Source organism: Columba livia, chromosome 2 (assembly GCF_036013475.1).
Source record: "Columba livia isolate bColLiv1 breed racing homer chromosome 2, bColLiv1.pat.W.v2, whole genome shotgun sequence".
NCBI lineage: Eukaryota > Metazoa > Chordata > Aves > Columbiformes > Columbidae > Columba > Columba livia.
Window position 1 is genome coordinate 106,848,811 of NC_088603.1, and position 25,432 is coordinate 106,874,242.

General features: G+C 36.7%; 1 protein-coding gene across 7 annotated transcripts in view; it reads right to left on the reverse strand.

Annotated features, from left to right (window-relative positions):
- Positions 1–624: 624 nt before the first annotated feature.
- Positions 625–25,432, reverse strand: part of CEP192 (centrosomal protein 192) — a 67,445-nt gene continuing 42,637 nt past the window's right edge. For all 7 annotated transcript variants that reach the window (XM_065053077.1, XM_065053079.1, XM_065053078.1 and 4 more), the window contains 12 exons: positions 24,755–24,896; positions 22,196–22,368; positions 21,725–21,848; positions 18,468–18,573; positions 16,902–17,034; positions 15,099–15,178; positions 14,071–14,166; positions 12,400–12,519; positions 7,653–7,774; positions 6,639–6,762; positions 6,114–6,172; positions 625–1,121 (listed from right to left, as the gene is read on the reverse strand). In XM_065053077.1, coding sequence (XP_064909149.1) covers positions 983–1,121; positions 6,114–6,172; positions 6,639–6,762; positions 7,653–7,774; positions 12,400–12,519; positions 14,071–14,166; positions 15,099–15,178; positions 16,902–17,034; positions 18,468–18,573; positions 21,725–21,848; positions 22,196–22,368; positions 24,755–24,896 — 1,418 coding nt within the window. In that variant the 3' untranslated portion in view covers positions 625–982. The remainder of the gene's footprint in view (positions 1,122–6,113; positions 6,173–6,638; positions 6,763–7,652; positions 7,775–12,399; positions 12,520–14,070; positions 14,167–15,098; positions 15,179–16,901; positions 17,035–18,467; positions 18,574–21,724; positions 21,849–22,195; positions 22,369–24,754; positions 24,897–25,432) is intronic.

Genomic DNA, 25,432 nt, shown 5'->3' on the forward strand with positions numbered 1-25,432 from the left:
AAAATTAGAAGCCAGTTTAGTGCACACAAAAAATAACTTTCATTAAAGAGCCTACAGTAAACTTTCAGAGCTTGCTGCCACACAAAGTTGTAAAAATGAAGTGTCAAAAGGGTTCAAAAAGGTAAATAGATAAATTCACAAACAGGTCCATAAATGGAAAAAAGGGGTAGGTGGGAATCTACTTCTCATCCCTAATGCAGTGACTGCAGATGCTGAGGAAATGCAAGCGAAGTGAACCAGAGGCAGCGGCCAGGCTTATGTCGTCTCCCAAAGCAACATCTTTTCACCACTGTTGGAGGCAGAATACTGGGTTGTATGAATCGTTCCGATGGCTGAAGGTACCATTGCTCGTGTTTAATTTACAGTGTTTTCACATTATTATAGTTAAAAAAAACACTTATGCCTGCCACTGAACTGTGTAAAAATTAAGGGCTGATTGTCAGATCATCAGTCTGGTTTCAGCTTTACCAGATGAAGACATGACATAAACAGGTCAGCTGCTGTACTGTGATCCCTCCCGCTACTCCCCAACACACCCCCAAAAAAGCATTGCCTAAAAGCAGGCAGCTAGATCCATCACCTACAGCAAGGAATTCTCTAACCAAAGACAGAAAACAGGTAGAATCAATGGTTAACACATAGATTTTATTTCCATATTTACAATGCTTGCAATAAAATAGATCAGTATATAGCTATTCCCAATAAATGCAAAAATAGAAAACTTCCCTTTTCAACAAAAGTGCAAAAACATAAATTAGAACATGATAACTTTAAAATATACAATGTTGTTTCTCAGTGTTTTTACTAACAAAACAGACTTGTAAAACAAGCACCATAATTCATCTTACAGAAGACTTTCCACCAAAGCAGCATCACAGGGCAAAACAAGTAGGACGTTAGTATAGAAATGTAGTAGTAAATCTCGGAATATTTTAAATGGCATAAACTGTTATAAATTATTATAAACAGTTATAAAACTATTCTATTTTTTTGCAATAGCTGTACCACATAACCGAATATTAACCGAGGCATGGGTGGTCGTCAGCACAAAAAAGAGGCATTCAAATGTTCCTTCTGCCTTTGGCTTGAACTGGACTGGCACATTGATGTAATGATAGGATCTGTAAAAAGACAATTATGTGCATATTCATTGTTAATGAACAAGTAAATCCTACCAAATACAGAAATTCTTGTTTAGTGTTGATTTTCACCAAAATAGGATATTGGATGTGCACTGGATCATCAAGTTTGTAATACATTTGATTATGTATTATTCTTCTGAGGGACTTTGATTGTAAAGGTCATTCTTTCCTACTAAATTACCACAATACCTTTCTGCTGCTGGTTTACCTATATAACTTTGGTCTGCTTCTTAACAATAATATGGACATTGTATAAACTATATTTAGAGCAAATTTACTACATTTCTTCCTTCTAGAACCCACGTGACAAGTACACTAAAATTTCTAATTCTTTTAAAAATTCCATCAATTTGAAGCTAGTAAAATAATTTCAATTACTTCTAATTGCCTCCACATTAAGAAACATTTTGCTGAATCACTGCAAGTCAATATACCCATCCTCAAACAGTGTTTTAAAGACTTTATATTACACCTTTTTAGATTATATAATTCCTCTTCCATTCAGATTGCACAACAAACATACTAAATGTAATGCGTGGCTGTCCTCATTGCCAAAAGCCCAGAGTGAATGTTTTAAAATACGAGCTATACAAGCAATAAGGTGGAAATGCAGAGTGGCAGCATATTGGATTCCATCGCATCCAACAGAAACATCCAGCACTGACAGACACATAACAGTAACAGGCGTGCATTGAAATAAGGGAAAAAGAACAGCAGCACTCAGTAAGACAATCAAAGAGGAGACAGCTTTGTTTTCTTTTATTGTAGCTTCAGTTTTCTCTTTCTTTTATTGTAGTTTCAGTTTTCTCCCCTTAACAGTATTTAGTACTACCCAACATCCTCTGGCATGTGCTTATTTTCCCTACTTTTTCTTATTTTGTTCCTGCCTTTTCATATTCGTTTCATCTACACTAATTCAACCTATCATAATCAGTCTGCATTCTTACCCTTCTCCTACACTTGGAAATCATAATATTGGCCATACATATAAGCCTGATCCCAGCCTCATTTGTGTAATATCATCATTAGTGCTAAAACAGTCACACTAGCAAATGTTTGGTTGTTTTTGGTTTTTCAAACCGATACTGATCAATCATGTAACTTAAGGGTAACACACTTTCAGAATAAAGCCACTGTATTCTTTAAGTGGATTAATACCAAAACAATGCACTAACTGTGTTGTAGTGAACTACAATCAATAATACAGCAGAGAAGTACAGCCAGATCACGGTTTCATGTCTCATACTCGATTGCTCAGTGTTGTGTAACAAGCCTGGCATGCTTGGTCTCTATCCATCTATAATATATGGGATGAAGATATTTCCTCAGCTTCATTAAAAAATGTCCATTTTATATATGAAGAATATCAGTATGACTATTTAATCTGTAACAGATACTTTGTATTAGAAAACACAAATTTTAGTGAGAATAGAGTCTAAAGCTGCATTCAGCCAGGCCAACTGAGAATTTATAAAAATAAAAGTAAATTCAGTAGAAAGCCAGACAGGATGCACAAGCCCGTATCATTATCTCCAAAATAATACATGTATGCTTCCTTACATATCCTAACACTTACTAAAAAAGAACAATATAACCAAACTCAAATTTATATGAACAAAAACTTAACAGGAAGTTTATATTGCTCTTTTAAAGAGACGGCCACATCTGGCTGTCAAATATTAATTTCCAGAATATGTACTATATGACTTCAGTGATACTGAAGCAGAGCACAGTTTCTAAGCATAAGACAGCTACATTCAACTCCATTTGACCTCTAAATTCACGTGTCCATTTGGTTGGTGCTATACACAATATTGCTCTTCTCTAAAAGCAGAACTGGACATTACTTTGGGTTTGTTTTGTAGCAGTTGATTTCTCACAGTTGGGATAAGGCTCAACACACTTGAGTTCCTACGCTTCCTAATCCAAAAGGAAATACTCTATTCTCATTTTCTTCAACTAACAAAATCATAAAGTTCAGATTCCAGCTACTACAAAGCATAACTGTTCTTAGAAGCAACCTGGAATATTTTTCTGAAGTACTGTAGCCAGAAACTAGTCAAGAACAAGAGTTCCCCTCACAGTTAACTGTTTTTTTTCTTAATTAAAAGTTTTACTTTACTTCAACCTTTTCATTATGCCTGCAGCTCAATTAGTCTATGGATAGTACATGGCCTTTACAGGTTGCTGCATCAATTTCAAGTGTTATTTCTGGGAAGTCGGGTATGTCAAAGAACATTTCTTAGACAAACTAATAGTATAATCCTCTAAACACAACAGCAGCAACACGTAAGTTCAAGAGGAACAATCTGGGTAAGTCGCCTCTAAGCCACAGTAACCAGATCTATAATCAAAAATAGCGACTCCTGACACCAAGAATAGTGGCTACTGGAAACAAAAATAATTTGTCAAGCAAAAACCAGTTTTATCTTTTAGTAATAACTGAAATGTATACTACCCTGTAATCAACTGATTTCAGGTGGCTTCTAAAGGCAATGCAATAGAAACACCTTAGTTTTCAAACTTCTTTCAGATTGGCATAACCTGGTGGTCCTTCCAGAAACAGAACTTCGGCAAAAGTTTTTAAAAAGCCAAGTGGTTGATGTTTCACCTGCACATTTATACACTTGAAAGTGATCTTGTTAAAGGTACACACTCTGCAGGAAAAAAACTAGAACTCCACTTTTGAATGCGAATTCCAGACAATTCATCCTCGCCCATTCTTTACAGGACTTACAACGTTAGCTAAATGACATCTCTGTGCTTAAAAAACTAAATATACAGTTTAAGAAATTTAGTGAAGTTTTGGGTTGTTTGTTTGTTTTCCTTTTCCTTTTTTTTTTTTTTTTTTTTTTTTTTGGTGTGTATGTTTGTTGTTGTTTTTTTTCCTGTGTGTTTTTGTTTGGTTGTTTGGGGGGGAGGGCTCCTGGTTTTGTTTGTTTTCGTTTTTTTGTCCTACAGTTTTGGTTGAAAGATACTGTATTTGGATAAAGCCCATTACTATTTTCAGCTCAGCAATCTGTGGTAAAGGAACCAGCAGTGATAAGTATTAGTACTTGTGATCATGTAACCAACTGAAGAACTGGCAAGTCACTATACCAGCTTCTGAAGGTCAGACTCTTAATATTAAATACAAACTTGCAATTCCATTATCCAGATTTAAAACCTGATTACACTGGACTGTTTTCAAATTCGGCCCTCAAAGTGAAGAGCATGTAACAGACCATGTTTACCACATGACACTTTTTTTGGTGCAAAAATACAGGTAGGCGGTACTCTCTATTTTTACATTCTTATCTACAAGCTAATATTCGAAGTTCCTGAAAAGTTTTCTTTATCCAGTTACTTTTGAACATTACTTTGTAAGATGTCCTGTTAACCTAGCTTAGTTGGAAACAGTTAACGTTGGCTTTCCTGAAACCCTGCTCGATGCTATTCTCAAATAAAATCCATTTTAAAAGTTCTTTTAACACTTCTTTAAAAGCACCTATCCAAGTAATTCTTCTGTGCTTTCTGCTCTTAATGGGAGAGCTGCTTCAGAGAGCTATGTTGATTTCAGGTAAATGAATTTTTAAAAAGCTTGGGAAGGCTAATATTTATGGCTGGAGAAAAAACAGCTAGAGTTACTAGAAAAAAAGGTTGTAAAATGTTACTACAAAGTGCAGTATATTCAGTTGATAACCTTTAGAATAGTAGACTGAATTCTAAACTTGTTAACTCTACTTTGGATACTTTTAAACACCGAAAGGAGTTTATAATCTCTCAGAAAATATACCAAATAGATTTTACAGCATTCATCAAGAATATTTTTGAAATATTTAAGTGTCTTCCAGTGAAGTCACTCATTTTTTTTTTTCTATATACAATTAAGTCAAGCTGTCCTTTGTCTGTAGCTGTACAGACTAAGACAGACCTAGCTAGTCATCTTTGAATAGATTTTATCTTGGTCACTGCCTCCATAAAAAACCAAAAGCCCTTCTGTTCTGTCTGATGTAACATATTTAATAAGAAAATGCCAGTTAAGTAGAAACACTGGAACACATGCCTAAGTGGAGTTATAACACTTCGCACTGAAAAGCACCATTAAGAATCCCTTGAACACCTGCGTCTAACACCACCGCAGCCCTGTCTTTAAAATAAATGTTAAGTACCACCGAGAGACACAAAACTAGTTAAGGAGCCAGCGTATGTAGTTTCATTTATGATTGGGTTCACAATCTCTGTTCCATACACCCTTAGTTTCCCCGTCTTTAAAATGGGGACCTGTTTAAACATGTGCGCTGTGTGACTTCAAATGAAACGGTAACGTTTCTGTCTTCCTGACAACCCCCCTGTTACAGACAAGCACGTGAGGTGCTACACTTCTTGGAGAGATGACTAATAGGACTGTCAAATACCCGTTGTAATGAACTCTAAAAATGACTGGGTTTATTTGAGGGATTAACACCAACTTGAAAATTCTGTTTATGCAGGTAATACGCTGAAATACTTGGTATGACCAGGCAGTTCCACTGGCTGCCCAAACCTTATATTTGCAGAGGATCTTTGCAGCTCTGCAGGTTTGTCAAATTAGAAGCATGATGAAGGCAATTTGCTTGGTCTGTTGTGCAGAAAGTATAAATGGAAGGAATGACTTGATTGTGCACAGCATGCCAAATGGTTAAACGAAGCATTAGGCTTAGCATTAAAAGCAGCAGCACTGTTAGGAACAATTTGCAGGGAAGAAATTGGCAGATGCAGAAATAACTGTGTGGGCTCATTCTTCTTCTAACCAAGATTACAGAGTACAGCTTAGAAAAACAAAAAAAAAACCCAAACAAAAACCAAAACCACACCTTTAACTAGAGAGCTAGAACATTGGATAATTACATCTGCATTTTAGCACTGTACATATAGAGAAGATATTTATCTTATTGAATTACTTGTTTAATTTTTTTGTTGGAAGATAATGTTAGCATATGCATTACTCACCTTAGAGAGTAATTCGTGTGCTTGATGTAGAAAGGCTCTCCGGGTCTTAAAAATGTCAGCTGCAATTTAATACAAAATGCTTAAAAGTGCACTATATCTAAGCCTATCGTATTCAATTTATGACATGCTTAAGATAAATCGGGTCACTTACAAATACAGCTTTACAGAGACCCAGGGTTTAAAAAGAAACCATGCCCAGATTTGTGCATAGTAAGAAAAATTTACATCTCAATATTTTAATGAAGTTGAAAAAAAAAAAAAATCAGGATAACAACAAATCTATGCGAACTATAATCTATTATTTTTTCAGTTGCAAATATATTACAAATACACTCACTGATTCAGACAAAAGAAAAGAGAAATTACAGGAGAGCAAAATTCTTCAAATATAATACTGACTTTTGAAACTAACAAACTAAGACTTGTACTATTGCAGTCTTCTGTCAAGATTAAAAAAAAACATTGCAGTTGAATTGCCAGAAGGACTCATGAAAATGTATTTAAAATAAAGTCTGTCAAACTTACCACATGTGTTTTAAAGGAATTATTCCGCAAATTGACCTTTAATGTGCATGACTCCCCAACTCTAGTTGGAGGAAATATGTACAGGTCTTCTGGTGCATACACCCCTCGAGGCACCTCCTCTTCTCTGATTTGGAAAAGGAATTAAAGATATTAAAATTTCCTACTTATATGGTCTGGATATATTGACTTTATACTTCAAAATAACAGGCGTATTTTTTGTGACTAAATCAGAAAAAATGGAAAGATCCTGAAGGCATACACTCTCACGCCTTAAATTTTATAGGCAAAAACATTTTAGCCAGAAAGAATGAAAACATCACCACGGCATAAATATATAGACATTTGCTTATACACACTTCCACAATCTGCATTTTCCCCACATATGCTTTACTACAGAAATGGGCACTCCTCTCAGAGAATCTGCGTTTAAACAAAACATTTTACTCCCCTGACATACTCACATCAACCCCCAAGTAAAAGAACTGGAAATCAACTTCAGACTGAAGAACAGCAAGGTTAAGACATACAGTCCAGTGGTCTTCTCAGAAATGCCGTTAGAGTTTTATGGAGTCTCCAAAAGGGGAGTACATTATAAGTATACACAAGATTCTGCTGCTGATACTAGTTCATTTGCAACAGTAAATCATGGTTGGGCAACCTAGAAACCCAACTAAAAAGGCACGGGAGGTTGAACAGCACAAAGCCACTGAAAGGCTTGGCAAGTCTGGGTTTTGCAGCTATTTCCTCTTTAATGTAGAATTGTAGGATAATTCAGGTCAGAAGAGACTCAGGAGGTCTCAACTTCTTGCTCCAAGCCGGGTCAGACCAGGCTGCTCAGGGCTTTGTAAGGTCAGATCCCTAAAACCTTCAAGGACAGAGATCACGCAGCCTCTCTGCACAGCCTTTTCCACCATATAGCTGGTTTAATGGTAAACAAGGTTTTGGTTGTGGGTTCCTGCCCCCAACTTTTACCCAATTGCAGACTCTCTTGTTTCAAGTTCTGCTCATACATACCTTGCTTTAGCTGTACGTGCTGGAGAGCAAACCTTCATTTCCGGTATAACTGAAAGCTCAGTTTTCGTGAAGGCACGTGCAGAAGTTTTCACATTTGAAGTGCAATTTTCTAGTTTAGTACCCTATTTGCAAAAATAGAGAAAGCCTTTAACCTTCGCATTCAAAAGTATTTTCGTTATCAAATATGTCATTTCCTTTGCCCAATCCTTTTTATTTAAAGTATAATTTTTCAGTAACAGCAGAGTCTGGATCATTGAGATAGAAGCAATGATTCAGGAGGAATACTCTAACAGGTTTCTGTGTCTTATGCATACTTTATTTCATAAAATCATAGGATAGTTTCAGTTGGAAGGGACCTTCCACGGTTATCTAGTCCAACCCCCTGCAATGATCAGGGACATCTTCAACTAGATCAGGTTGCTCAGAGCCCCATCCAGCCTGGCCTGGAATGTTTCCAAGGATGGGGCATTTACCACCTCTCTGGGCAACCTGGACCAGTGTTTTACCACCTGCACTGTAAAAAAAACAGACAAACAAACCAAAACACAACAAAAAAAACCCCAAAAGTTAAAAGCCAGTTCACAACAAACTAGCAGTGCAGGTGGAATCTCAAGAAGGCTGCTAGAAATGAAGATTTTACTAAAAGCCAAAACAAAAACCAATTCGTCTGCAGATATTCTGCCCATATGCCTCAAGAACAGCAGGTGGCTAACAAGTGCTCAAAAGAAGGAAGGTGTAAGTCATTATTGTAGCTTGAAGTCTCACAGCAGCAAAAAGCTTTGGAATAATTTTATATTAGCCACAATATATCCTTCTCAAAGAAAGGTCTCTCCAGAGAAACTGAATGTGGTAATGTATTATATGGCAATTGTTAACATTCAGAAATTAGGCCAAAATATTTACCATCATTCAGTGTACTGTAACACGAGGAGAACAGATCACATTAAGGGAATACTTCACCAAATAGCCGATTTCAAATTCTGTGTTGTTTCACAAATCTAGCCAGATATTGTTTGAAGCCTCTTGGGTCACATCATCTTGAACAAAGTTGAAGAACCAGAAGAACCTCCTACACTTATCGTTGTACAACACCACCTGAGTGTTTGAAACTCTGCTGATGTTTTAGACAACCAGTTGATTCCCTTACACAGGGAAGGTTTAAAAAAAAGTCATCTTCAATAGACCTGCTATGAACAAGCTTGTCTTCTAGACATTCATTTCTTCTACTGAAAGAGCTGCTAAACAGTTTGTCAGAAATAGCAGCAGCCAAAAAAAACCCCAAAAAACTTAATTTTAAAGCATATTTTCCATTTGCAAATAATCCATGAACCACAGTAAAACCCAACACATAAAGACAAGAAAGGATTTGTACAGGTATCTTGTTTTAAGAGCTTTCCGTTTTCAACGCAGGGAAAAATGATGGTGGTGTGTCTCAGTGTTATAATTCAAGTTCTAATTTACCAATAAGGCAAGTTTACAGCCCAAGAATAAAGCATGTTATGGAAAACTATCAGAAGTTCTCCCAGTCTTTATAAGGGCATCTTGAAGTACTGCACCCTCTACTGTGGCCCATACTGTATTTTCCTGTTCCAAATGAAAGCAGTGTGTTAATACTGTCCAAATGGTTACAACTGAGTGCTGTTGTTTCAAAGCAACCTCAAAAGCATAGAAATTTGTTTAGTTTTAAAACTGGAATTACTTTGCCCACAGAGCTTCAAAAGATTTTTCCTTCTCTCACTCCTGGGATACCCAAAAAAGATGAAGCTTTGTACTGCTGATACTAATACTACTAATCAAATCAGAACTCTTAGTTAGCAGAATGTTTTGTGTTAAGTATTAAGAAATTCAGCTCAGTTTGTTGCAAAATGATACATTTAGAAGTCACATAGTTACATAACTAAACTACATAAACCATGTAAATTTAAAAATGGTCTGCACTTAACACTTGTATAATAATATCTTCAAACAACAGCAGGAATTCTTCACACAGTCCTCAGCTTTGTACCTCCAAAGGAGCAATGGCAACTAAGGTGCTGCCTCAGCCTTCCACCAGGTTCTTGCTGGTTCCCAGTTTCACCCAGAACGGACCAATATCTAGAACAAAATACCAACCCAAAACTCCTGCACACAATGGTCATACTCATTCTTAGCTCAAAGATCTCAAAACAATACCTGAGAGCAGTCTAACAAATGTTTCTCAGGAAAAGAAAAAACTAAGCTCGAATGGCCAGTGCTGAGAGGTTGGGGCTGCAAAGCACATGTAGAATCCTCCCTTTCTTTATCTCTTTTGGAGATACCAGTTTTGGAGACACCATCTTCTGAGCTCCTGACTATGGTTTCCACTGGTGGGGACTGTAAATGCATGCAGAGCATAATGAAAGTCACAGTTAACTGTTTTTTCAGGAAAAAATAAAAGTGGTCAAATCCACTGATTTTCCTAACTTCACCTTGTTCTTTTAGTTCTTTCCTGAGCTCTCCCAGATTTTTCATTTCTTTTGAAGTGGGGCTATAAATAAGTACCATTCAGTCAATTCTGAATGACAGTCAGTCAGTCTTCCCACTTCATTCTATCAAAAGTCACATTAACCAGACCCCTAGTAACCCTAACCCTCTGCCTCAGGAAACCCAGCAAGATCCAAGTATTTTTGAAAGCTGTAGTAACACAGTCTAAGGGCCGAATGTGATTTTAGGGCTGTAAAAATGCAGGAGCAGTTACGTTTATACAGTTCTAAAATCACATTTGGCCACTGAAAGGCAGCCACAAGGCTGATGTGTCCCCCGGGGAAAATGAGTTTAATACCCCTGGTCTAAACTCTTGATCATTAGGACATAATTATAGTTGAGTTGTCTTCTCTACTAAAAGTGGATGTTTAAAAAGCTGCAACAATTTAAGTAAAAGTTCTGTGTTGACCCCTCTTCCAAAGAGATGTATAGTTCCTTACCTAGCAAATAAACAAAGTATTTCCCTTTCAACTCTTTTTCAAAATGATTGTGACATATCTCACGTAATTTCTACAGATTCTTTCCCATATGCACAGAGATGTTGGAAAGATCTAATTGTTGACAGCTTTGAAAAGAATCAAGAGGAACAAATCTGACACAGCATTTCAAAAACATTAATATCAAGTTGTGCGGCTCAGATTTACACAACTCTTGACAACTAGTCATGTTTTAAAAAGAGAATTCTTCAAAACTCTGGGTTTCTGATAAAGAACTAATCTCTCAGTTTCAGCTAGCTTTAAACAGACAAACGGCATAGACATTTTCCTCCTGTTAAGGAAAACTATATTGAAAGAATTAGACGAAAGTTGAATAAAAACTCCTCCCAAACCAAACATTATACAGGTCTCATTCTTCATGCCAAAATTAGAAGCTATTTAACACATACTTTTGTAACAAGTCCCCTTTCAAGACAATTAGCTACTGGAAAGAACAAGGACTCTACAAAATAAAAGGTGAGGTACCCCAGCAAGAAGGGTAAATAAGGTTCCTACTACACAAACAGGTTTGATACTCTAAAGAAAGATCCCAAATCTTCAGCTGCGCTTCTTAGAAAAATCAAGTCAGTCTCTGGAGAGGACAGCAAAGCATATATAGCAATCATACAATACTGAATGCACGAAGTCCTCATATTCACCTCATTTAACTAATTATTAGAATTAATTCTTCCTAATAGTACTAGATTCTCTGTCCTCTGTAGATTCCTCTTGTGTGGATGGTGAGGTAGGGATGAAAAGCAAAGCAAGGAGTGAGAGCACAGAAAATCAGTTCTAACTCTCAAATCCCTCTTTCCAAGCCTCACCATAAAGTTAGAACTGAGGAACAATATGGGAGCAAAGAAGAGTTCAAATCACAGAATGACAGAATGTTAGAGATTGGAAGGCACCTCGAAAGATCATCCAGTCCAATCCCCCTGCCGGAGCAGCAGCACGTAGATGAGGTTACACAGGAATGTGTCCAGGTGGGTTTTGAATGTCTCCAGAGAAGGAGACTCCACAACCCCCCTGGGCAGCCTGTTCCAGTGTTCTGTCACCCTCACTGTGAAGAAGATTCTTCTCATATTTAAGTGGAACCTCCTGTGTTCCATTTTGTTCTCATTGCCCCTTGTCCTATCATTGGTTGTCACCAAGAAGAGCCTGGCTCCATCCTCGCGACACTCACCCTTTACATGTTTATAAACATGAATGAGGTCACCCCTCAGTCTCCTCCAAGCTAAAGAGACCCAGCTCCTGCAAAATCCAAAATCGTTCCCGTGTACAAATCTCAAATACCACCCCCACCTACATTGTTACTCTGATAAAATACTCAAATAGATTCTATAAAAGACAAATCCGTATCTCCAATATGGATGTTTGAAAATTCCAATAAGTTAAGTTCCATAATACAGCAAAGGTCAGTTGCTTTGCCATTTATTTACAAAAATAAAACCAATCCAGGTAGCGTCTGATACAAACAAATCTGCATCTACAGCAACAGTTCCCACAGAAGGCAAGTTTTTCTCTACTTTCTCCAAACAAAATAAAATCTTATCTCTTAAATGGCTAAAGATAATGCATTATCACGTAAGCAAAGCAAAAAGGGTATTTTTGTAACATAAGAAAAACAGTACAGTTTAGTCCAATAAAATATCAGCAGGGTTTTTTTTCAGAATGTGCCAGTGCCTATGAGAAAGAGTACTGTATAGTAAAATTAAGATGTTATCAAAAATGCACACTCAGGACAGTGTTTATAACATTTATATACTTACTGTTCCAGAAAGATGAAATCTTAATTTGTGTTTCCAACTAGGTTTTTCAACTGGGTGACACTCAATGTCCCAGAACTGGGAGTAATCTCCTTTATCTCTAGGTAAAAACATTATGGCAATCTACCAAAACAAGTGAAAAAATTTGCAGCAGCTTATTAAGATAATCTATACATCTTCACAATTTTACCTACACAAAGTTACAGTTAAGCACAAAATGTATACACTGCAGAACACACATTACACACACAAGTCATCTTGCAGAAAACAATACAGCTTGTCCTCCTTTGCCCGTAAGAGAGACAATTCTAATGAAACAGGTTGTGCAAAAAATCTCAACATTTGAGTCCAACTAATCTCCTTTAAGTAAACCCAGGAAGTGCTTGCACAATTATTTCTATTAGTAAAATGGAGGAGAAGGGGACCAGAAGGGGAAATACGTGCAGCTGAAGGCCAGCAATAGCTTCCTTCATCTGTCAGCTCAGCCGTGAACAACTGCACTCCTCCAGCTCCAAGTCTGTCAGCACACTGTGCTACAATTACCAGAAGCTCTGAAATTTAAGCCAACTTGCAGGCTACACATTTGATCATCCTTAAAGGCCACCTACATAACAAAGGCTTATCTCTGTATAATGCTGTACCACATTAATGCAGGAGTAAACTTGTATTGTTTTCTGAGTTGAGCTTAGGGGAAGAAAGAGAAGGGGAGCAACAAATTAGGATAGATCACTACAACTGTGTCTAATCAGCCAAATATTATCATACCCACTGCAAAAAAAATGCAAATCATGATAGCACTGTACCTTATCAGCTCCAGCCAACAGCCTGACATGCCAATAATATAAATATTATTCAAATAGGCCTGAACTAGGATTGTTAAGGCAAAGACAACTGTCTAAACTCAAATATTGATTTTCAATATTATGAAATAACTATGAAACTGTACAGGAGTAAGATTTTTATTCCCTGTCTATAGATTACAAATCGCATCATCATAGAAATGACGTAGCTAAGGAATGTCATAATAATTCATACTGATTAAAAGACAGGTGTTCATGAAGATGAACAGATAGAATTGAAGTAGCATTGAGGGAGAAGGTGAGGGACAAAAGCCCCATAGAAACCCACTGGGTATGTCCCTGGATGTGCTTTATAACTGTGGTTATGAAACCCTCTACTGGCCAGGAGATAAAATTGTAACTCAAATGAAATTAACTTTAGAAACAGACAACTGTTCCTGAACAAGTATAACAAGGCTCCTTCTAAGGAAAGGAAACCAGTTCTCGCACCAGTTTCGTAAGAGCACAGTATTATTTGTGTTTATCTTGCAGATTTTTGCAAAACATTTTAAAACAATTTTAATAATTTTCCATTCTAAAATAATTTATCTTAAAAAAAACCCCACAAACCAAAAAATACCACCATGTCAAACTGCAGATGGTAGGAATTCTTATAATCAAGTCAGCTGACATTATAACAGCTGTGGTTAAATAGATACTGCCTACTTGATACACCCCAAACCTAGTTTTGAGAGGCCAACATTTTATCATTATCAGATGAAGTATGACCAGCTTCAAAAATTCAGACATTATTCCACAAAATTTCTCATATAAGATCGTATTTCACAACTGAGATACATTAATATACTTGAAATACTTATAAATGTCAGTTTACCTTATCCTTTTCATGAGCTTCAAGAGTACCAGAAACACGGGAACATCTGAAAGCGGAGTAAGTAACCCTATGAACACAATTAGTTCCATCCACACCCTGTAAATAAAGTTATGAGTCAGATTCAGAAGGGAAAGGCAAAAAACCACCACACAGCACACCCCCACACAGATCACCCTTTCAAAGGACTGAAGAAAATATACCCAGCAAGATGCTTTCAAGTGAATAATATTGACTCCCTAAAAGCAAATTAATAGGAACCAAAGCTACTACAACATCTAGGCCATTCACCACGACTACTGACTTGTAGTTTGAGGTGGTGCAGTGGCTGGAACACAGCATCCACAGTCTTCTAGGCTACAGTTAATAACACAACCATTTTTCATCATTTAATGACAACAGACCATAATAATTCTAGCATAAAATCAAAGTGACCACCACAGCATTTCAGGCTATCAAAGAAACAGGGAAGCATTTACAAGTATCAGTGGTGCAGCTACAGTAACTGCACAGGTGACAGCAGTGTAACTCAAATATCCTTGACCTAACTTAAATTACCTACACAGATACTTACCACGTACACTGTAATTCCAGCAACACGAGTCTCAAGGCAAATCTAGCATTCTGGAGCTAAAAGGGATGCACATCTTTCACATATGCTTAACTAATTAATGCAATCTGGATGACTATACTGGATGAGCACAAGCAAACTCTATATGCCAGTAAGTGAACCAAAAATGGTCTCACAGAGCACTGGTTCACAGTCACAGAGCATATTAGTGATGAAAAAAGGAGTAAAACAAGTCCCTGATGTGCACAGAGACAAAAAGAATCTTTGTAGCCAAATTCATGTTCAAATATATATCCTTTCTTGAGAGGATGGAGGGAGAAAAAAAAGCAGTTGGAAGAGAGGAGATTTAAAAAAAACCCAAACAAACAAACAAAAAACCAAAAAAAACAAAAAAAAACACCAAAAAACACAAAACCAACAAGAGATTTGCATAAAACTAACAATGCAAGCATTCACTCACTTTAACGTAGGCTGGTGTAAAAGATGACAAATGCCACTTCACATTTTCATCCCCTTTATTCTCCATTTCCAGGTAACTCTCTAGAAGAGAAATACCAAACTAATACATCAAATGTTCAAATATCTTTAGTGGGAAGAGTTTAAACAGAAATTATGTTTCCAGACACACAGAATTTTAATGGCACCAGTTCTCACGATGCCAACTCTGAGAGCAGACTCAAAGCTCACTGCCATAAAATTCTCAAAAGCTTATACAAAAGAAATTTGGAAGTCTTCTAGTGAAGAATCAGATTGAAGATGCCTACAAGAAACAAAGTGAGACCTAAATCTCACCTTCAATAACCCTAAAGCAATAACAGCTAATCCTCTAAAAGAACCTGAAGCACAACAAAGAATGTTACATGAATGTATTGCTGGTAGTAGGAAGTCAGCTTCTTATAAATCAAGAACATGGTAAATAGAGAGATCTGAGTCACTTCCAACAACTTCAGTTTATTGCATTCAGATTTTTGGCAGATACCTTCACCCACCAGTACATAGGAAAACACCAAAAACCCCCTACAAGATGCCTAACTCACTCCCAAGATGTTGACTGTTCAGGGAAAAACACTGACAGTATTCTTGTTTGGGACCAATCAAAGTTGCATCAAATAAAATCTGTTCTCATCCTAATATGGATTTGTTACTCAGCATACATACATATACATACATACATATATATATACACACACACATATATATATTTACATGTATAAAACCTCAATGAAAAGCTTATGCTTGACTTGCAGACAGGAGAACAAATCAATGACATTCTCAGAAAATCCTAACTACAATAGCATCAACGACCATATTTCACACGTTGAAATGTGCCTCTTGCCAAGAATCAACAGGACTCTTGTAAGATCATCTCAGTCTAGAGCAGGAATTCAGGAAATGCGTATGTATTACATGGGACATATATAAAATTAGGAATGAGTATTGTATTATACTTCTCTTTCATAAATGTAGCAAAAAGCCCAGATGTAATTGATACATTAAGCCTTGAAAGTTCTGCAGTCGCTTAAATAAAAATGTAGCATCAGTAAATCATTGCCAAAAAAAATCTTCATTACCTAGAAAATTAAGCACTACCAAAAAATCTGGTATCTTGAATGACAGTTTCATACAGTAATTTGGAGAATTTTAAGCATTACAGGAATTAAAAGTACAGACTGAGGATTTGAGACTCCATTATCAAGTGTCCTCCTCAGTCATTAAGTACAAGACAAGGACAGCCAGACTCATAGCTGACATTCCTATCGTCTTAAGGAATAACGCTTCTTTTTCTGCTACAGACAGATATATTGACCTCACATCTTAGGGACACATACACAAATGAGGAGAATGGGTCTACTGCAAAAGTGCAATGACCCAAAAGAGTTTCAACAAAATGCAGTAACCTCACAGTGCCCTCTTTGCCCAGGCACAGTACGGTTGCATTCAGAGTTGCTTAAATGATTGGCAACTTACCTGTCTGCATGCAAACCTATCTGTGAGGAAAAGTGTGGCTATACTGCATAAGGAGAAGAAAAACAAACAAACAAAACACAACACACAGGAGGAAAAAAAACCCCTAAACTTCTAAACAGAGTTCCATTACAAGGAGTAACATAACAAACTGAAGTCAAAAGAGGGGAACTGGTCAGTCACTAAAAGAACAAAAACAATGTCAAAGCATTCAAGCTCCCGAATGTGCAACACCGTAAACAAAAACTCTGAACACAAGATAACACAGATGTTACATGTACTAAATAAGCAATATTACCTGAGCATTCGCCAGATATTGTTTCAGGAAAACAGACTTCTCTGCTTTTTATTTCCATTTTTGTTAGAGGGAACACTGAGTCTGCTTCAGGTCTACTCTGTGCAACTGCCTCTTGAATATCCACTTTAACACACTTTTGCACAATTTGGAGAAAAAGGAAGATTTAAATAGTGAACACTGATATATTAACAAATATTCAGCTCTATTTCTTTGAGCTGTAAGAGCTCATGTTCAACTTCATATTCCAACAGAGAAAGAGCCTGGCAAGTTAAATCACCAGGTCTTGCTAACTTCAATTCACTAAGTTTAAATATTTTTAGGACAAGTTTAACTTAGCAAATTTTCAGTAAATTTTCCTGTTCTCCTATCTAGACATTTTACTTCAATAGAAATAATAATATAAATTAGTTTAATTTAATTGACAACTCCTATGATATTCTCCGCCCACAGAGAATGGGAACCAGGCTGCCTCACACAGAACAAGCTCTGTGTTCACTTCTGCTACATAATTAGCACTTCTAAAATCTTCAGTTAATTATAGTAAAATCTTAGCATGCTTTTTGCTTAATTGGATAGGTATTAATAGCAAAGAAATGGCAAAATCATTATCTACCAGAACTCTTAAAATTTGATTTGTTTTGCTACATTCTCTACTTTTGTCCTAGTGTGTTTCTTCTCTGAAATCCTTGTCTCACACTGTAGAACATAACATAGTTAAATATATGCACAGTCTCCATTTTCTTCTCAAGTTGCTTTTTCAACAACTTTCCCATTTGTTTTGGGCTTTTTAAAGACACTTTTCCAATCCTGTATCACACCTCAACTTCCTCCATGGAGAAGGAAAGCAGATATGCTGTTTTATCCTTTCAGTGTTTTTTATTTTTCCCTCCATACATTGTTACAACTAACCCAAAATACACACTGACTGCAAAATAAAAGCCAGGTGTCTCTCTATTTCTTTGTGGGAGAGCACCAAGCAGTCTTTCTGTTTTTACGCTGACGAAACTGTTGGCTTCATAAATTTTATTTATATGCCTTAATTTAATCAGGGAAAAAAATCTTAAAATGCATGAAGAGCAAGAACTTTTTCTAGAAATTCTTTATCAAAGACTCATTGGCCAGATGGTTGTTTACCTTGATAACACAAAGGAGCTACGGTAACTTGTCCAATAACCTCCTTTAACCCCTTATTTTAAAATATTATATAGACTACTTTTATATATGCACATGTACATATATATATATATATTTAGCATTTCTAGAAAATTATGCTTAAGTCTGGTGGGTATACAGATGCCATTTTGTTGGCAATTCAGTTTAAATGGTCACAACATAACATTTCTTCAGAGATGAATGAACTAAGAGTCTCCATTTGCAAACCAGCATCTTAACCCCACAACAAACCAACAACATGGTTTTCTCCAAAGGAAACTCCAAAAATTAGAAAGAATAATGAAAGCTGGCAGAATCTCTGTCTCATACCTAAAAAGGTTTTCGCAACATTCCTAGACCTTACCCTAAGTAAAACAAAGAGTTGCAAACATAACTCCCAAGTAAGCCATGTACCTTTGCTCCACTGTCACCAAGGATATAGATTTGGCCGCTCCAAGGAATCATGGAAGGCTTTGTGGCAAGTGATGGATTAGGACTCACCAGAATTAGTATACTGCTCCTAATAAAAGAAAAAAAAATATTAGCATGATCCTCATATTAGAATAAGTATCTACAACAGATCTCACTAGCCCTCTGCCCCACCAAAAATACACTTTTAAGATAGCAGGTAGGTGAAGATGATGTAGAGATAGTTAAATTTACGGTTTGCAGATACCCGTTATATTATCAAGCTTTAGTAGTAGAAACTTAACACTAACACGCTTTATAAACTTCTCATTGATGGTTGTATAAGTGGTCATAGAGAAAATCTTTTCTATTGTTAACATATACAACCAGTCAGGGAACATATAACATGTAACTATGTTTCAGAAAAATAAGCTTCAATGCTAGTCAACAAGGGAATCATAGAGTACAAATGAAATAAACTGCACAAATTGCATTTCAAGTATCTTTTAAATTAATTCTAGTTTCAGAGAGGCAGCTTGCTCTCCTTCTTCCCATGCAGAACTGGTTTTGGAAAAAAGAAAAGCCTTTCAAAGTTACCAGTGCTTTCCATAGTTATTCAGAGTAGGGGAGACTGAAGAGTCTAAACTCACTTGAAGCAGTTATGGCACCACACAGTAATTTGATCAGTGAGAACATAAATTCTGATTTACAATGTTCCTTATTCTATACTAGAGACATTTAAAGAAAGGAGGGGAGAAAGTAAGCAATGAAGTATTTGAAAAACTATTATAAAAATTGCTGAAGTGAAGGTCATTGGTTGTATGTTAGCAAAAGCACTCAAGTTACACCTGAAGAATCAGCTTAAGATGTCATTAGCACAGCACCTCACATTTGAATAGTTTAGTGTAGGAATCAGATCAGTCCCCATGGGAAAGTCAGTTCCATAATCACTGTCACAATATGACCATCTTTACAAACTTCAACTAACAGATATTAATGCCCTTAAAATATTAAATCAATTTACTGATATTTCCTTAAAGATTTGTTTGGGGTTTTTCTGAGTCTCAGCAGTTTTCATAATCTTTTCCATTCATGTTTCTCCATGTAAAGCTATGTGTGTGAGAATATGATTTACTAAATACACACACTATCTGTTATCACAAACCATTCCACTGTCTTTGCTCCTACCAGCTTGTCTTCGACATTTACTGCAAACTTCTCATGCAAATCCAACTTGCACAGGGTCAACAAGCCACGTGTCTCTCAGAAGCATCATATTCAACCTAAAGACACCACCTCTCAGCACTTTCATTGCCATAGAAAGCAGCAGAGCCATGGGAAGAAACACTTTCCAAAGTCAGCTCTTGCAGCCTTTGGAGATTGTAACAATTTCTGCCTCAAAAGAGCAATTCCCTTCACAGTGCTTACCAATATTCTCAACACTGAGGCACAGCAATGTGTCAGAGGCTAATTTCAGTTCTCCTCCATGAGAAAAATCTGTAGGAATGCTACCAGTTTCAGTAAGGCCTCAGGACTTTATTATTCCACAGTCAGGTAAGGCAGAGGTTGCCTTAACTCATTCCATGGAACTTAAGGGGTTTGGTCAAGGTGAAACAGGGGTTGGTCTGCTTACTCTAGCATGGCAGAATCAGTCCTTGATCTTAGGACCGTCTTTCACCATCACTGAGAAATCAGAACTCCTTCTTCCGTGGCTGAAATCAGTTCAAGAATTCTGTTGGCCCAAGCCACCACAATGCATAGTCTAAATGACTCTGTCTGGCTCCTGTCCTGACAAGGTAACTGCTCTTGGCACTGCTGGGAGATGGTCATGAAAAGCAGAAAACCAGGCAAGGGCAGCTTGCTTTGCTTACGTCAGCTGGTTCCACAGGTCTAGTTCCTACTTGCAGGCCTCTGTTCTTGATCCAGACTACTTACTTGGACTCAACATATGAGGTTTCAGCTCATCCTTTTCCAGAGAAGGGAACACATTTTAAAATTATGCAGTGCAAGAAAATTGCTTGCAGAAGGCCTTCAACTCTCTCGTTTTAAGAAATCATTCCACAGGCAGTCCTGATTCTAAGGTATGACACACTCGAGATGTCCCTACTTCCATAGCTACTGGTAAGATGTTCATTTTTATCTCTTTTAGAAACTGTTGTTCTCAGCACTGATTGAATTTGCAAGAAGTGTCAGATATCTGAGCCCTCCGAGAGAATCCTCTTTATTTTGTTCTCACAAGTGATGAAAGTTCCCCAGCAAAACTTACAAGAATTTACATCTACATTAACATGGAATTACGTGTTAAAATGTATCACATCTTGCACAGTGATGCAGGACTGAAAAGAAAATACCTGTTTTGGGCAAACACCTACCAAGTCAAAGCAACTATTTAAATAAAACTTAAAAAGCAAAACCTATTTTTTGTGGAACATGAGACTTCTTTTTGAAGATGAGAATAGTTTAATAACAGGGTCTTGAAAGCCTTTCTGAACTGCTCTTAAAAGAAATTCAGAAGTGAGAAGTGGTCAGAACTTTCATGCATTTTATTCTGAAAGACTTTGCTGACATCCTTGAAAAGTCATGTGCACATGCAGTGATGTTATGACTATGGTGCAGTAACACTGCTAGGTAAGACAGTTGTGACCTGACACTGGTTTGTCATTCGTTTCATACCTACAGGCACCAAGACGCCAAAGTTCAGTGGAAATAAAGAGTTTTGTCAGAATACAAAACCCCCCCCTCACAGTCAGGTTCTGATGAATATCAACACATTTGCAAACAAAACCAATAAGTCCCCAGAGGAGAATATTTTATAATAACTGGTATTTTTAGTTTTGTTTGTTTGCTTTATTGGGGGAGAAGGAGAAGCCCTTTTTCCTTCTAAACACACAGGTCATTTTTAAACAAACAAAAAAACTATCGTGAAAGAAGATTTTTAAAACTTCAGCTTTGACGGCTATCCAGCTCCTGGAAAAATAAGCAAGAATAATAGTATCTCTATGCACAGAAAACTCCTGGCCTCCAGGTAACTTTATAGGTGGCAGAATATTCCTCCTATAAAGAACTACGAAAGGATAAGTTAGTTAGCTAACAAAAAGCTAACTATTCTACTTAGTTCCAGGGTATAGTCTAAACAAACTAAAATAAATTCATAAAAGCTAACTAAAATTCCTAAATTAACTAAATTCCTAAACTAACTAAAGGAAATTTCTCCAAAATCTCGCCACACTTCCACATGTAAATGAAACCTATAAGAAACTTACTCTGGTTCAATAACTCCATGTTGTGGAGTTATAGTAAGGCAGTGAGCTGGCCATGAAAGCTCAAATACCAACTGTCTATTAGAATTGTTGAAAACTTGTACCTGTCCAGTATCTGCTGTTCCACCTGTAATACAAAAAAAATCTATAAAAATCTAATATGTAAAAAAAATCCACAGAAGCACCCAAGATTCAGAGATACACCAATTCAGATAAAGCATCTTCTGCCCTATTTTTACATTCACAGTCCTTTAAAATCTTCATAGGTATGCAGTTGATATTATATGCATACACATACATAGCACACTACCTGACAATTTAACCCAAACCAAGCTTATTGTTTAGATAGAACACTAGTGCGGCAAGAGTATTGGCCAAGCCACATTTACAAACACAAAATAATTACAAACATGGTAAGCAGTACAGTTATTTTAATACTAAAATGGTTATTTTATTAACTTTAAAAGTACTTACTAATAGAAGGAGATGTTAAAGTCAAGTGCTCAGGTATAACTGCCCAAGTCTGTCGAGTGACTGATTTATTCTCAACCAGATCATCAGTTTTCACAGGTAATGAAGGACCCTGAGGTCCTTTAACAGGAAGAACATCCAAAGTTGCATTGATATGTCTGATAGAGTTTTCAAATCTGAAAATAAGCAAAAGCAGTACTAAAAATAACATGAGTAATTATAATAGCCTATTCTTAGCATATCTCAAAATTTAATACTGAAATACAGTGTTGTTTACATGCACCTTCAATTTAATTCAGTTCTCCATTAGCCAGACAAAATTAATTCAGCAGCTCTATCATGACACAGCTTTTTCATACAACATTTAGAAGCAGAAGGTACCACTTAGAATGGAAGGTGCTCAAATAAACAATTATCTTCTGGTCATAATAAAGTAAAATACTTTCTCTATACATATTGCATTCAGATTAAGAAAGCATGAAAGAGAGAAATAAGGCTGGGCAAACTGTGCTTGACAGGAACACAGAATACTGCAAGTCAGAAAGGACCTCTTGGGATCACACCTAGTCCAACACCCCTGCTCAAAGCAGGATCAGCTACAACAAGTTGCTCAGGACACTGTCCAGTTGGGTTTTGAATTTCTCTAGAGATGGAGATTTCAACCTCTCTGAGCCACCTGTTCCAGTGTCTGACCAGCTTCACCAGAAAAAAGGGGGTTTTCTGATATTTGAATTGAGTTTCTTGCATTTCAGTTTGTGTCTGTCATCTCTTGTCTTGTCACTGGACACCACTGGCTTCCTCTTCCTTACTCACCTATCAGGTATTTATACACATTGATAAGATTCATCCTCCCACTCAAGCCTTCTCTGCTCAAGACTGAACAAATCCAGCTCTCAGTCTCTTCTTGCAAGACAGATGCTCCAATCTTTTCATCATCTTCATGGCCTAGCATTTCACACCTTTATTTGCTAAATACACGGCACATAAGCTCATATATGAAAGCTAGGAATCCAATATTTTACGGTTCACCAAATTTTCTTAAGTTAAAGCTTAACTCACAACAAGCTTAATTTATAATACTAAAACAAAAGCAGAAATCAACAATTAAAGGAAAAACATATAACTTTTGCTCCATACAATGTTGTGCAAACATTCAGCTCTTCTTCCTGTTATTTCTACTTCTATTTTTAATGCTTCTGAGAATCCTGACTCAGATCAGGACAGCTGACAATTTATCCTTTAAGATACCAATGGAACCAGGAAGGCAACCGATTCACATAATTGCTTGACATGAAATTTCGTAAGTCAGACTGTTCTACAAATTACAGTCTACTCAGAAAATGAACATCCTCATGATGTTTAGCTGGGGAATAAGTTCAAATCTAGAAGAACCGTTAAAGCTATTAAGTGGGTGGAAAAAAAAAAAAAAAAGAAAAAAAAAAAAGGAAAGAGGAAAGGAGGAGGGAGGGAGGAGGGAGAAAAGAAGAACACCACCACCAAATAAGAGAAATGACCTCTTTGCTGCTGCAGGTATTTGTTCTCAATCTCTGGCTTCACAACCCCACTATGCCCAACAAACACCTTGCTAGTCGATAAATCTGTCAAGTGTTCCAAAGTGCTCAGCATCTAGAGTTCAATAGGTACAAGCAATTCCAAGACTACATCTACATATGCAGATGTTGAACACCAGGACTATGCAGGACCCTTTCTTCACCTACGTAACATGATCTCAAGAAGAAAAAAACAAGACAACTCAAGAAACAACCTATGTAAATATGTTCCTCACAGTGGTAAAGTTAACCCATCTTTATTTTGTGTTTATGCTGCATTATCTTGGTAAGTAGGACTTGTACAGAATTGGGATGTTTCTTAACCTTTTCAGAGCTTCTAAATACTACAGCAACCTGTCTAAATAGAAGTGACAGGTCCATTTTAAAGACCAGGTCTCTGCCAATCCTCCAAATAAATCTTGCCAGTAACAGACCACTTCATCTGAGGGAGTGACAGGGGTGGAGCAGCCATCATTTTTTTGATTAGTATAGTACAAACTACATTGAAACGCTGGCATACAGGCTGGACAAGGAAAAGGCCACTAAGTCTTCATAATATATGTCTATTTCTGTCATGGATTCCCAACATTCATTACAAGGAATGAAGTGGTTTAATTGTACTACTAAACAACAACAACAAAAAATGCACTTTGGCAGTGTCTATAGGGAAGGGAAAAAAACCATAAAAAAACCCAAAACAACAAAACACACAACACCACCGCAAACACAGTTTCTTCAGATGAAGAATTGGAAGTTACAGATAAAGTGAATGATGTCAATTGAGGGAACAGTTTAAACATTACTTTAACACTTTAAACAGACTATATAAACATGGTGAGAAGAGACACCTAGATATTATTTGTGGCCATTCTCATTCTAGAGCCAGCTCTTTCACTTGTAAACCAAGTCAGTTTTCATTACTGACTAAAGATTTTAATCTTTATGATTTTATATGAAAGCAGGTACACTGCAGTTAGGCATTATTTGAGAGCTATCCTTATAGTTACATTACCTGTCTGTTTCCAAATGATGTCCAGGAGACTGCTGACATCCATCCTGATCAAAAGGCGAATATCCAACCACAGAAAGGATAACCTTTCGCATATTTGCATAGAAGAGATGGATATCATTTGTCCTCCGTGGTATCTCACATACTAAAAATAAAAGTGATAGAGCGATTCTAATGAGAACAAACCTACAACACTCAGAAGTTACACAGATATTTGAGATATAGACCTAGTTAACAATCTGTTGGCTAAGATATCCTAGATCATTCAAAAAAATTACATACTACAAGTTCAGTCAACAGGCATAAATCAACATTAACATGAGATGTAACAAATCTAAATATACATCAATTTTGACTTTTTAATTACAAGACAGAACACCCAATACATTCATAAGGCTTCACAGAAAGGGATTCAACTTGAGAGAACTAATTTTTTAATTACTCAGTATATTCAATCTAACACTTCATTATTTAATTAATTATACCTGTAAATGTCCAAAAGGCCACAAATGCCAGAGTGTGATTCAAAAATAAAATATTTCATCAAAATGTTTAATAATCAAGTCAAAGTTTTCTCCCTTGCTTTGAGCTATTTCATGTTGAACAGACAGAATGAAGAAGCGAATACTTCTCACACAGGATACATTTGATCCGACCATTATTACCTTCGCTGAGTAATAG